At 39.0% G+C, this 15,036-nt stretch overlaps 1 protein-coding gene across 2 annotated transcripts; it reads right to left on the bottom strand.

Moving 5' to 3' along the window:
• Positions 1–7,672: 7,672 nt before the first annotated feature.
• On the bottom strand, positions 7,673–13,601 carry foxl3 (forkhead box L3). 2 transcript variants are annotated; one of them, XM_084001898.1, is made up of 3 exons: positions 13,346–13,601; positions 12,133–12,319; positions 7,673–11,929 (listed from the first exon to the last, which is right to left on the bottom strand). In XM_084001898.1, exons 1-3 carry the CDS (start codon positions 13,561–13,563, stop codon positions 11,456–11,458), a joined length of 879 nt encoding a protein of 292 aa, XP_083858024.1. In that variant the 5' UTR covers positions 13,564–13,601; the 3' UTR covers positions 7,673–11,455. The 2 variants fall into 2 exon arrangements, with proteins under 2 accessions (XP_083858024.1, XP_083858025.1); XM_084001899.1 differs by having other exon boundaries at positions 12,133–12,301; positions 13,346–13,600.
• Positions 13,602–15,036: the final 1,435 nt, after the last annotated feature.

Genomic DNA, 15,036 nt, shown 5'->3' with positions numbered 1-15,036 from the left:
GGCTGCTATAATTGCAGCTTTCCACTAGATGTCACTGGTAGGGTCTTAGAGGCTTTGAAGGTTGACATCTTTTTTTGGTGTCAGGAAGAAACCTCAGAAGCTTCACAAGGCCTCATACGCCCATCTATTAGTTACTAAAATGTGTATTAACAGTCTAAATCTGCAAAGTAACTTGTAACTGAAGCTCTCATTTAAATGTAGGGACGAATAGGACACTTTTCACCTCTGACATTACTTCAATTTGGCCATTATCAAGATCTGCTTATCATTTGTAGACTTTTGTCGCCACCTAGTGACGTTCAGGAGGCAGTGTTGAGTTGGTGTATGAATAGTGTATGGATACATATTGACAGTCAGACAGACAGATGCAGACAGATAGATATAAAAAAACATGATAATCACATTTTAACCTTGTATATTTAAATTCCACTCACATTACATTTCATTGCATTTCATATACATCGTGTGTTATCGTCTCGACTCAAAACAAGTCAGGTACAGCTGTGAATGGGCCGTCCCTCAACCAGATCTGCAAAGCTCTTTACTATTGAGCAATACTAACCATCCTTAAAACTTTAGTAACTTCAGATGTATCATTGCTACACTTCAAAGTTATTTTAAAAACCAAGTCAAGTTAAAATACTGGCCAAATCCTAAAAAGAATACCTAGCACAACCTCCAATTTGAAAATATATAAATATTAAAGAAGCCTACAAGCACATTAGATGAGTAGTACAGTCACAACCAAAAGAGGGTGAACTACACCGATGATTTTACACAGATTACAGCAATTGAACTCTCACCAATAGCATTTTAAGGAGGTAATAGCAGATTCTCTAAACAATTATATAAAAATATGATACCACCTACTGGAACAATGCAAGGACTGTGGCAGTTAGCAGTTTCAGAAAGCAACTAATATTGAAATACAGACTGAAGTCGAGGGAACAATACAATGCACATCAAATGTCAGTATAGTTACATTCATTTCAGCTGAAACCAAAAGTGGTAAATAACATACAACAAAGTGATTATTTTTAAGGAAACTACTAGATTTTGTGTCCCATCCAGGATCGTTGATCTGCGGCTGCAGGTTGTTTGGCTTGCTCTGTTTTTATCTCCGGGAGGTGACGGGCAAGATGAGCACTCATGTTCGTCGTGTTACCACAATATGATGCCTGTCCATGCATGGCTCGGCTTTCCCCCTGGAAGCTTGTAAAACCCAAATTGTGTCCATACTTTGGATTTTAAGGGTGCAGGTATTTACCCCCTAATCTCTAAATCTTTTGCTGTCACATTTTCATTCATCCAATTTAAAAAATGTAGGCTTTAATGGTTCACATCTATATTTGCTGTGAATGAAAAAATAAATGACTTGCCTCAAACAAATTTCCTATGTCCATGAAAACTATTTAATAAAACTTGGTACAATGTATATTTTTATTGTTGAAGGAAGTCAATTAATTTAAATTGTTGCTATGGAGATGATATATCATCTCGTCTCATTGGCATAAACTGGCAGATTTTAGAACGTTGCAGATCTGCAAATTGCAAGAAGTTGCCAGTTGAAACTCGTCTCTTTGTGAATCTTTGGTCTGAACTGGCCGTGACATACTTCAAGGATCGACAGCTCCTACTACTGAAATACTGAACCTACTGATTCGGGATGCAGAACCACAGCCAGCCAATCAAACATAATCATCATTAACAAGATAAACTGGGATGTGTGAAAACCCTGAACTAAGCTCAACCTGGTCAAAGAGTTACTTGATGTTGTTAGTTATGCCTTTGCATCAGTTTCAGTGTCTTGGGATATTCCCGATTGAGAGCATAAAGGAGGCCCAGGAGAATGGCGACAGTATTTGCTACAGACGGCAACTCGCTCAGAACCTCTCGTCCCTCAAGTGTGTTGTCAATGTCTTTGGGTACAGCTTATGCATCTCTGATGATGAAGATTGCCATGGTTTCCTGCTGAAGAATTTGTTCAGCCACTTCCTTCTCTGATACCTGGAAAAGCATTTCAGTAAAAATCAAGATTTGATACAGCTTGGGCTTCCACGCTGATTAATCCAGATTAATTGCCTTCCAGGACATAGGACCTAACAGTTGCACACATTTACCAGTGCATGGGACTCTGATTTAAGTGACAAGGAATTTCATCTTTATTTGAAATTAGACTGTTTTCAGACATAGATCTGAACATAGTCTGGTTTATTTTGAATAGATATAATTCATTGCTAATTAAGGTGGACTCTCATTGATGATTCTGCTCAATTGCTAAATCATATCATGGATGTCCTGGAAGGCCTAGTTATCTTGACCTCTTCTACAGCCATCCAACTGATTTTATGATTATAAAAGGACGGCCATGAACCTATTTTAAAAAAACAACACTAGGGAAGTACAACGTCCAACAGGGTCTGTTCCATTATACACATATAAAAGTAGGCTGTGTTCTATAGACTTTCTGCTATTGGCCCAGTGTTATAAGGTTAAGTATGGGAGACATGATTCTGAGGTATCAAACATGCCTTGATCCACATGGAGTCAAGTCACTCTGGATATGTCATGTTATGTAAAATGTGCCCCACATCTTTTGGCATGAGGTTAAGGTCAACAATGGATGATCATTATGGCTGAAATAACCACTATTACTGCTTTGTACATGTTGTTGTTAAAGTCCCAGGTACACCGGCTAATCGAACGGTACCTGTCTGGGTTCATGAGATAACCCAGAGGTGCTCGCTGAATTTAATTAAGCTGTATTCGCTGTGAATAGCAAGGCACATATCGCCCGGTTCACTACAGCTGTACGCACACACACTTACAATAACATCTTAAAATAAATGTTGTTTGGACCACAGAGAGTCTCCAGTTTGTACTCATAGCTTCGTTTGGTCTTTGTATGAAATGTAAGCTAGTATCGTAGATCTACGGGAGACCACAGACTGCTACAATATGATTTCATCTGACCATTTAGTCCGTTTAATAGCTGCGTTTTATTTTATTTTTAATTACGTCATTGAAGACATACAGCAATACATCTATACATACAAGCCATACATAAGTGACCACATTGTATGTGTCGCAAGTCACAAAGGCGTTAGCTAACGTTACCATTAGTCACACATGTTAGCCAATCACTTTACATGTGGCTAGCTCCTTAGTTCTGCACTTAGTTGTGCACAACAAGACTACTTAAACTATAATAGTTATTAAAACGGATGTTCATCATGAACATAAAATCTGATGTTTAGAGACAGGTTGTTGTAGGAATCAACTGAAATTACATTTACATTCAATACTATCCACTATTGAGTGTTTGTTTGACATTAACGTGTTGAAAACAGTGAAAGCATGAACAAAGCAGTAAAAGACTACTTAATGACATTTTTGATGTACTATAATATACTTTCTTTCTTTTATTTTGGAATACTTTATTTTGAAGTTTTTCAAATATGCAAACATAATACAACTTATTCCCATGGCAAAGTAGTATAAGTAATAAGGACAAACAAACAGGTAGATAAATAATAATAAAATAAAATGGTTAGGAAATAAAATGAATACATGAAAAATAAATAAAATAATAATAATAGAAAGAAAACAAAACAAACAATCAAACAAAAACAATTATAGTAACAGTCATTACATTGTGACACATATGTCACTAAGACATCTTAAACATTGTACCTGGACCTTAATGTTAATTTACAATTGAACCAGTTTAAGGGTTACAGAGAGTCCACAGCTGTTGTTTCTATATAATCAATAAAAGGTTGCCAGATCTTTAAAAAGGTGTCGTATCTATTTCTCATGACATATGTGATCTTCTCTAAGGGTAAACAGGTCATCATTTCTGATATCCATTTCGATATAGAGAGGGAGGAATCTGATTTCCAGGTTAATGCAATACATTTTCTAGAAACAGTAAAAGCTATGTCAATGAGTTTCCTGGAGCTCTGACTTAATTTCAAGTTTGTTGCATTAGGCCTACCTAAAAGACAGAGTCCTGGATCTAGTGGAATTGGTGTAGCCGTGATTTTAGTTAGCGTGTCACATATATCATACCAAAATGTAGTTACTTTAGTGCATTGCCATGTGCAATGTATCATGGTACCCTCAGCAATACCACATCTGAAACAGATATTTGAAATTGAGGGATTATACCGGTGTAATTTTTGAGGGGTGAGGTAGAGTTGGTGAAGGAAATTGTAGTTGACCAGTTTGAATCTGGCATTTATAGTGGCAAATAAGCTGTTCTGACAGAGGTCAGACCACAGGTCCTCATGTATTGTAATGCCCAGGTCAGACTCCCACCTCTCTCTTGATCGGTGTATTTGTTGTTTAGGATACTCCTCCATTATTGTTAGATACACCTGTCTAATAAAATGCTTTGGACCTTTGCTATTATGAAATATTTTCTCCACCTTTGTCAGGTCAGGCAATGTCATTTGATCCCCCCAGCTTTTTTTAAGGAATGTTCTCAGCTGTAAATAACAAAAGAAGTGTTTGTTGGACAAGTCATATTTTGTTTTTAGTTGTTCAAAGGACATCAAAGTCCCATTACTGTAGCATTGTTCAAAGTACAATATCCCTTTATCATGCCAGAGTTTGAAAATTTTGTTATCAGAGAACATTGGAATGAGTTTATTTTTCCATAAGGGTGTTTTGGGTGATAGATCAGCCTTCGCCCCAATAATTTTATGAACCTCATACCATGATCTGACCAGGTGGATAGTGAGTGGGTTTTTGGTTTTACTAAAAATATTTTTGGGATTCCATTTATAAATAAAATCACTTTTCACCTCTTCATCAAGGTCATACATTTCAATTTGTGTCCAAGAGGGGGCAGAGTCTCTTTCAAACAATGGCAAGAGAAATCTCATTTGTGCTGCCCAATAGTAGAATTTAAAGTTGGGGAGTCTGAGGCCACCCATTTTATAATCCCATGATAATTTCTCGAGACTCACTCTAGGTACTTTATGATTCCAGACAAATTCACTTATGCCTTTATTAAGGGTTTTAAAGATGCTATTGGGGACTGGGATAGGGAGTGACTGAAACAAATACAATATCTTGGGTAGAATACTCATCTTTATACAGCTGACTCTACCATAAAGGGTGAGGGGTAAGTCTGTCCATCTGTTGAGGTCTCTTTCTATTTTTTGGATCAATGCAGGGTAGTTCAGTTTAAACAGGTTTTTTAAGTTGTTATCCACCTGGATACCCAAACATGTAAACCCATTTGGAGCCCATTTAAAAGGGTTTGTTTGGGGTAAATCACTCTGGTCAATTTTAGTTAGAGGGAGTATTTCACTTTTTTCATAGTTTACCTTGTAGCCTGATATCATGCTATAACTGTTTAGAAGAGCTTGAAGCTTGGTGAGAGATTGGGTTGGGTCTGTGAGAAATAAGATTACATCATCAGCAAATAGACTAATTTTGTGAATTTGTTGACCAACTTGGACACCCTTTATGTCTGGGTCTTGTCTCACTGCTTGTGCCAGTGGCTCTAGTGCTAAGACAAAAAGTCCAGCTGAGAGCGGGCAACCCTGTCTGCTGACCTTTAGGAGATATGGCCATTCAAGGCGGTCAAAGGCCTTTTCGGCGTCTAGTGATAGTGCAATAGTGGGGTCACTTCTGGTGTTAGCTAAATTAATAATGTTGAAGAGTCTACGAAGATTATCGGTTGCAAGTCGTTTGTTTATAAAACCTGTTTGGTCTATATTGATTTATGTTTGGGGAGGAATCTACTTAGTCTATTGGTCAAAGCCTTAGAAATAATCTTAAAATCTGCATTTAAAAGGCTAATTGGCCTATAAGATGAGCATTTTTTGGGGTTCTTGTTTTTCTTATGAATAACTGTTATTAAGGCCATTGAGAAGGAATCGGGCAGGGTTTGAGTTTCAGTTGCCAAATTTACCACATCCATAAAAAGGGGGACGAGCAGGTCTTTAAATTCCTTATAAAATTCAGGAGGAAAACCGTCTTCACCAGGCGATTTATTAGAATTTAAGGAGGAGATGGCTTTTTCGATTTCTTTTTGTGTGAGGGGGGAACTTATCTCTTCCTGTTCCTGCTCGGTTAATCTTGGTAGGTCTATGTTTGATAAAAATGAATCAATCATGCTAAGATCATCTGGGGATTCCGATGTATATAATGTGGAATAATAATTCTTAAAACAGTCATTAATTTCTTTTGGGTTTCCTGTCACATTCCCATTTTCGGTTTCTATGGAATTGATAGCTCTTGAGGCCTCCTCTGCCTTCAACTGCCATGCCAGAACTTTTTGTGCCTTCTCTCCTAATTCATAATATCTCTGTTTGGTTCTAAGGATATTTTTTTCTATTCTGTAGGTGTTCAACAGATTGTATTGGAGCTTTTTGTTTACTAATGATTGATATATGTCTCTGGAGTGTGACATTTGATGTTCCTTCTCTGAATGTGAAATTTCCCTCTCCAGGTCATTAATTTCAGCCATGTGTTTTTTCTTTAAGCCAATGGTGTAAGAAATTATCTGTCCTCTTAAGAAGGCTTTCATCGTGTCCCATATTATAAAACTATTGGAGGTGGAGGGACAGTTTGTTTCGCAAAATAACTTAATTTGGTTCCTAATAAACTGACAAAAATCAGGCTTCTTGAGCAGAGTTGGGTTTAGCCGCCATCTATATGGTCCCTGTATTTTCTCTGGTATTGACAACGAAAGCGTCAGTGGAGAGTGGTCTGAGATGATCCTAGGTAGATATTCTGATTCCAGGAGCCTATGGTTTAATTGGTTAGATGTAAGAAAAAAATCTATCCTTGTATGGGAATTATGTGGGCATGAGTAAAAGGAGTAATCCCTAGTTGTGGGATGAAGGTGTCTCCAGGCCTCACAAAGATTTAGGTCTTTCATAAAAGCCAGTGTGGATCTGGCTGATTTGGTCCTCGTCACTACAGTGTTTGAAGACCTATCTAGTACTGGGTCAAGGCAGAAGTTGAAATCTCCTCCTATCAATATGTTCCCAGAACATTCAGACACTTTAAGAAATAACTCTTGAATAAAGGAGTGATCGTCATAATTTGGAGCGTATACATTTAAGAGTGTCCAAGTTTCGGAGTACATGTTGCCTTGAATCAATACGTATCGCCCAGCTGGATCAGAAATATCTTTTTCTATAGAAAAGGGTAGATTCTTATGTAATAGTATCACAGCTCCTCTTGCTTTTGAATTAAATGAAGATGCATATACTTGCCCTACCCATTCTCTCTTTAATTTTTGATGCTCAGTTTTAGTTAGGTGGCTTTCCTGTATAAATGCTATCTCAGTCTTCAGTTTTTTCAAATAATCCAACACTCTTTTCCTTTTAACTGGTCCATTCAGCCCATTTACATTAAATGATGTGAATTTCACTACCTTAGCCATTTGTTACTTTATAGTGAAACTTGGTGAATTGCTGTTAGCTTAGGCCTGGATGTGTTCATAAAGTAGATATTTTGGCTGAGGTATTCAAATAGTGTGCCAGGTAATACAATGATAATAGTCAAAGCAAGAAAACAGAAAAAAACAATAAAAGGTAAGGCCCATCCCACAGAAAACAGAACAATGTTAATTCCCACCCATAACAGCACTGATATTGAACAAAAACAGTGCAAGTCCCTTTCACTATAATATACTTTCATGACCCTTTTTCACATAGTTTTTTTTTACCTCTTTGATCCTCTGACCTCTGATCTCTATGGAAGCCCATGGGATTTTATTAAAATGACAAAGTAAACTTGAAAATGAAATGGATTTTTTTCATTTGAGTACAAATGAAAATGTAAAGGTTAATTTGCACTCCTAGTGTAGGAACCTCTCCTGAAGTTTTACCACAGCTGAAGTGTTTATTAAATGAGACATCTGACAACTGACACATTTAAACAGATTTCTGAGTTATATTTTCATTTGAATGTCAAGCCCCCTCCTTTATTATATTTAGTATTTTCCATTTTCTTTCTGGAAAAACCTTCTGGTGTCAGCAGGGACGTCACTCTTTATGGGCAAAATGTAAACACGTCTCCGAACTGCCGTTGATTGACATGCCGTGTTGATTTTCTCGTGACCACACACGCACACACACACACACACACACACACACACACACGCACACACACACACACACACACACACACACACACGCACACACACACACACACACACACACACACGCACACACACAAAGCCATTTAAAAAATACTGGCAAAAAGTGCATGCTGGATATACATCCAGCCCAACTGTGTGTTTGTCAAAGGCCTCAGGCTATTTCACCGATCTTCACTAGCTGGTGGCTCATACTGTGTCTCCAGTATCGAGCATTCATACTCCTCCAAACACAGAGGAAAAAACAACACACTGATATTTATCTTCATCCCCATAACCCTCACCACAGCCTCAGTGAAGTCTGAACGCTAAACAAACCCAAGATTAAATTACCTAATTGTGTTTATGATTTGTTTTACATTAACGTTGCAGATCAATGGTTTCCCAATTTCCTCTCCCTGCGATTCATTTGTTTCTCGCCCTGAGCTGCCCATTTTACCTGGCAGCGTAATGAAGTCTCAAGCAAAATACATTTCCACACTCCTATAAATGAGAAATATTATTGTACGTTATTATGAACAAGATGTTCGGAGCATTAACTAGGAATGAAACCAAATGGATGAATTTGAAAGAGTGTTTTAATAGAGGCCATTCATTGGGACACTGTGCCAGTAGCTACAGCTTCATATATTCACTGACAGCATAATATGTGCAATGACTTTTCGGGCCTGACTGGTGCCTTGCTTTCTCTTTAGCTGCCACAAAAGACCCCTGTAGCCTCGGAGCACTTTATGCTAAGTTAATTTACCCAAATATATCCGCGGCATCATGGTAGCGGCAGCCCCCGCTATTTAACATCAACAACTTTGTTAATGGAAACCTGCTGATCCATAAACGTTTGTGCCGCCGCAGACGTTTGCTGCGGGGCAATTCACAAATGAATGTTAAAAACCCGCAGATCGATGAGGGGCATTTGCAAAGGAGGCATAAGGTGTGTTTAATTATATTTGCGTCAGGAGGTTTGTGTGTGTTTGTTGGGGGAGGTGTTGCTGTTAAGGTTGAGGCAGGGGCCTCTTTATTTAAATAGGGTCACATCTCAGCTTCACCTTGCAAGTGTTATGCTATATTAAATGCCACTCATGTTAAGTGCGTTGAAACCCTCCTCTGATGTAGTCAAGACATAATATAAAGGTTAAATTGAAAAATGTCCCTTCAACGGCACAGGAAATGATTGATCTCCCTTGTACGGCAAGGAAATGTTAGCCAGACCTCTGTTTCGTTAGGCCTCTTCTAAGTGTGTGAATACAATGTGTTGTAATAATAAGGAGTGACTGGATTAGAATTTAAGTGTCAGTCAATCAAGATTGCAAAAGGTCAATGAAAGAATTTACACAGTTTGCGGAAGGTGGGTCTGAAACGACTGCTCAGTCAGAATAGGACTTTAGTTTTTACAGCAGACATATGATACTAGCAAAAGCACAGGCGTTGATAATAAATTAACATAGTTCTTTCTATTCAAACGTCCCACATAGTCACATAGTAATTGTAAGCATTTTTGAATATAGTGTGTTCACATTGGAAGAGTGACAGAATGGAACATATTGATACTATTCTCCCATAATGCAATGTACAAAGGAAATGGAGGATTTACCCCAAAAACGTGTATCAATAATGTATACAACAATTACTATAAATTATTATACACTACCGTATTTGCTGTTTTGAAACAAGAAATTGGGGAAAAAACATGGACATGGGACGATATGAGCTGTGCAAAGGCACATATTGTCCCATTTCCTTCCCGTATGACATTGTAATTTATTGAGTATTTTAACTGCTTGAACTTTAAAATGTGACAGTGATTATGTAGTACATATAAAATGTGAACGTTTTATGGATTTGCGAGTTAGTATTCACAGGCTCCTGAAACTGAAGCAGCTAAATGGAATTCAGCCATCATTAAATGGATACTTCACCGGTGGAAACATTAATCTGTATTGAGAGTGGGTCATATATATGTAGTCGAAATGTAAAATAAATTTCAATTTGGTGTCTTCTCCAAAAGGCAGACAGTGACTTTTTGGTGCATGTGGATGGAAGACAACAATTCCCACAATGCACAGCTCCACAGGCGCAAACTTCCAAGAAAGATGGCGGATGTTGCTTTTAGTTTCTGCAAGTGAGGTCCCACTCACTGAACTGTAATTGGTCTATAGCATCAGTAGGTCCCGCCCCCTATAGGTGGGTTGAAAACATGAGGAACTAGTGTTGTATTCGTACCAATTCTAACCAAAGCAGCCTCCGATGACGCAAAATGATATTTGTGTCATCGGAGGCTCTTTTTCAGAATAGAAATATGGATATCTCCCGTCTCTGGGGAAAATTAGGGAATGATGCACGACCATTCAAAAATACTACCGGTTTTCTAACCATACAAAGCCATTTGCTAATGGGTGAAGTATCCCTTTAATATTAATATTTACAGCTGTGCTTTTTTACCTCCTATCAGATAGGAGTGGTTTGGAAGCCAACGGATATGTCACTTACACACTTCTGATGTGGACAAACCTGCAACACACATACGTACACATGAAAATGGACTTTTCTGTAAAGTAGGACACATACATCTGCATATTCATAGGCTCTGGGTTTTTCACTGAGGGACAGGGCAATTACGTAATTTAATTACATTTTAATCGAGGGAATATATCCTTTTTTTGTTTTCTTTTATCAGACAAAAATAATATTTTTTATAATTATAGCCTATGTCTTAAACATGTCTGGAGGGATCTTGAAAAACACAAGGTTTGAACCTTTGAACTAATTTGTCCTCGAGATTCACTAAATGAAGGTCGGACAAATGAAATGAGAAACATCTGCCATTAATCAGTGAAAAAGCATGGCATGTAAAACCGTAACATTCTGAATAAATTCTTCTTTTATGAAGCAAACCATCTCAACTTGTGACCTGAAGATAATCCAATGGAATGTCTTTTGCCTAATCCTATTTTCGAAGTATTTTAAAATCTGTGTATTTTACAGCTCCTGCGTACAAACAGCAATAATACAATATAGCAAACCTAGTCTATGTCAGCACTAGACTCTGCACAAACAGTATAATGACATTATGAATGCGTTACCATATTGCTCACATTTGATCTTTTTTGGATGAATTCATAGTCAGCATGATGCTTCCTTCAAGGGACTCTTTCCACCTAGAATCAATCACACTATACTGTACCTCAATACGGCTCCTCATTTACATTTTCAAGTCAGTAAAATCCCTCTCATGGAGTTTCTCCTCTGACTTTGGATGTCCTTGCAGTACTTCCCAGTTTTGCACACAGATGAGAATGAACGAATAAGTTCAGTTTCTGCTTCGCTCTCCTCTTAAAGAGTCCAGAAGTGCAGGTTCAGATGTTGGGGCTCCAGGACATGTATGGGAGGCCCTGTGGGTCCTATATGAACTGGGCCGTGGGAGGATCGGAACCCCGGCAGGGGTGGATCCGGAGTGGATAGGATGTAGTCAATGCTAAACTTGATCTCCGATTCTGGTTTCCCATGCTGGGCGGGGTTTGGGATGAGGTGGTTTTGCTGGGGTCCCGGCCTCGGCCTCTCAGGGTTCACAGGGCAGAGGGCGGAGTCGGGTTCGGGGCGCCGAGCTGTGGGCACGTGCTGATTGCCGTGGCTTTCCAAAGGGTGGAAATGGGTCTCTCCTGAGTCACGGAAGCCAATTTTCATGTTCCTCCTGCGCCGGCGACGCCGAAAGTTACCGTTTTCAAACAGGTCGAGCATGGATTCACAGCCGGTGGCAAAAGTCCAGTAGTTTCCCTTCCCCTTCTCATTGCCCTCTGTCCGAGGAACCTGCAGGAAATATGAAGAATACTTCAAAATGATTGCAAATATCACAGAAAAGATAAGCAAAAGACATACATAGTCCTGGAGAAAAGAAGTATTCCCAACTATAATAAGACATTTCCCTTTATCAGGCACAGAAACACTATCTTGTTAATATCTAAATATCCTGACATCATTTCCCAGCGTCCCCTGCAGACAACGCGGCGTACCTTGATGAAGCAGCTGTTGAGGGACAGGTTGTGTCTGATGGAGTTCTGCCAGGCTCTCTGGTTGGAGCGGTAGTAAGGAAACCTCTTCATGATGAACTCGTAGATGCCCGACAGAGTGACCCGATGCTCCGGGCTCTGCTGGATGGCCATGGCTATCAGAGCTATGTAGCTGACACACAGACACACGCTATCATCAGGCAACACAGCGTGTTGAAAAGAGAACAGGCGATGAAGGTCTTGACCTTTGTGTTTTGTTGACATTTGTGTGTAAAAACGGTAACGTCAACGGGTTATTTTCCTTTAATATTTTTTCTGACCATATTAAAGCCAAGTATAAAGAAAAGTAATGAAGGTAACCCTTTGTAACAAATTGGGTGACAAGATCAAAAAATTACTAAATTATAATACCAATTCTAAATATATTTTATTTATCGTTTGGGGAAATGCATAAAAACAATATATATTATATATTGTGCTAGACAAAGAAATGCACAATTTAATATCTCAAATCCAGTAAAAGAAAACTTAACGGACTTATATGGCTTGTATTGCTGGTGCAGTGAACACCAATCACCGATAAATAAAAAAGAAAAAATCCCTCGTATTTAACGTTTCACAGCTGGAGTCCCTGAGAACAAGTAGCACCATTTTTGGAAACATGTCATCCATTCAACACCATGTTTATGAGCAATCCTCATAAAGTCTCGAAAACTAACAAAAGTTGGCTGTTTTTTTAAACTGTTTGGTTCTGTTTAGAACATTTTTGGTTAACTTAGTAAGGATGGAATGAAAGTATTTGAATGTTATCTTTAATTTAATTTAAACCGAGTTTAAACAGTAGACACAAGAAAATAGCCTGATTTGTGAAAAAGGCATATTTACTATTAACCCAAAACAAAGTTATAACTGACAAAAGAAAAAAAAATCATGAAATAGAAAAATTAAATGCAATGTCACTGAGGGGAAATGACACTCTTCATTCGTTATTAGTTATATGTTTCAAAAGCTAGTGTTTTATTCAGAATGTAAAATTAAATTCATGTAAAGGTTGCACTAAAAAGATATTTTTGTTTTGTTTTACCCAAACTGTCAAAAAATACAGGAGAAAAAAAAATCATATAATGTCTTAACATGAAGTTTAAAACCTATTAAATATTACATCCTATAAAATAAAACAGATGTCAAAGTAAAATAAAATGTAAAAATTCCTCACCTGTATGCGGGTCTACACATTTTCTTCTCTTCGTCTGTGCTGGAGGAGGGATAACCGTCTCCATCGTAGTTAAAACAGTTGAACGGGTAGTTAGCATTATCAAACATATCTAGACTTTGAGGAGTCTGGTGTGTGTGATCCAAACTGTTTGTCTCCTCTGACTCTGTTGGCCAAAGCCCAGCAGAAACACCTCGTCCTGCTGCTCTGCTCTGCACCATGCTCTGTTCAGCCAGCTGACACTCTTGTGAGTGGGGCTGATGACGGCTGCCTCCATCCCCCCTCTCCCCTCCTCGTCCCAGCAACGGCTGCAGGTCTCAGCACTCGGGACCACCCTTCCAAGCTCAGTCAGCTCTCTTTTCTGGTCTTGTTTTCAGATTCACAAACCTGGATTTTTTTTCTTTGTTTGTGCTCTGCACACGTTTTAGGATTTCCAAGTGAGGGCCAATTGAAAAACTGAAGATGGCCTTCTGTATCTCAGCTTTTAATTGAACATGCTTTTGAGCCGACGCGGCAAATTCTTTAGTGAAATATAGTCTACAAATGTCTGTAATCATTCAAATAAAATACTATAATGGTAGATACTCCAGTGGTGTCGTTTCTGACAATGCTTTGTTGTGTTTTCTTCATTTAAATCTACAACCATGCCGAAGCAATTAGATACGTTTAGTAGAAAGTAAGGATGTTTAAAGCCCACCAATAGGAAGTGCTTTAATGCAGAGCCAGAGGGCTTCTTTGCATCAAAGTTGGCTATGTGCTCTGGCTGCTAGCCTGGGCTAGCTGAGCAGGATACTTGGATACTTCCTTGTCAAAACTGAGCTCCTACAACAGACGGTTTTATTGGAGATTCAGATCTGCTAAGGTAGTAGCTGCTAATGTCGCCTGGGGTAGAGATGAACCTTGTAGGCTTCAGCCGCAACCAACACTGACTTAAGTGACATCACTTGAGGCAACCACTGCTCCCCATCACCTGTAAATAGACACCGACCATGTGAAATGAGTGCCGTGTCCCTTTAACTTGGACTAAGCTGGTCCAGGAAGTCTCACAGTAGCATTTCTGGTCGTCAATGCGCCGGTCAAACGGCTCCTCTCCCCACCTCCAAGGGATTCTGGGTGGTCTGCCGGGTCGGTAGGCCGCCTTCATGTTTTATTTTGCCTCTTTTATAGCCTAATCTCTCCAACTGTACTTAAAACAGCTATCCCCAAACCAACAAACAAGATCCTTTGCATCTTTGTTTTCCTTTTCTCTCTGTTAACTCTTTGGGGTGTGTGTGTGTGTGTGTGTGTGTGTGTGTGTGTGTGTGTGTGTGTGTGTGTGTGTGTGTGTGTGTGTCCACTCTGGCAGACGTTTAGTCAACAACGGGAAGTTTTGGAGATGTTATCTATAATGTTCTATAATGGCCATAAATTGTTTCCGTGTCTATAAAACAGGGGGATGTGTATTTTGAAGGGATCTAAACGGGGTAATTGGAGGTCTCCCGTGAGGCGACAGAGGCCGGGAAAACAGCCTGAGGTCTGCCAGGCCTCCGTGTGTGGCCCCGCTGGTGCAGGAGGAGCCCATAGGCGCTATATTGGTCCACACAGAGACATTGAAGCAATTCTCTATTTATTTCGGACTAATGAAGCAGCAAAAAGGTCAACGCTGTACTCAAGTTTAGGTGAAGGCCCAGGTTTTTTAAGGCCTTCATAAAAAG

The sequence above is a fragment of the Eutrigla gurnardus genome, assembly GCF_963514095.1.
Source record: "Eutrigla gurnardus genome assembly, chromosome: 22".
Lineage (NCBI taxonomy): Eukaryota > Metazoa > Chordata > Actinopteri > Perciformes > Triglidae > Eutrigla > Eutrigla gurnardus.
Note: the sequence above shows the minus strand (reverse complement) of the source record. Positions and strands in the feature narration are given on the sequence as shown.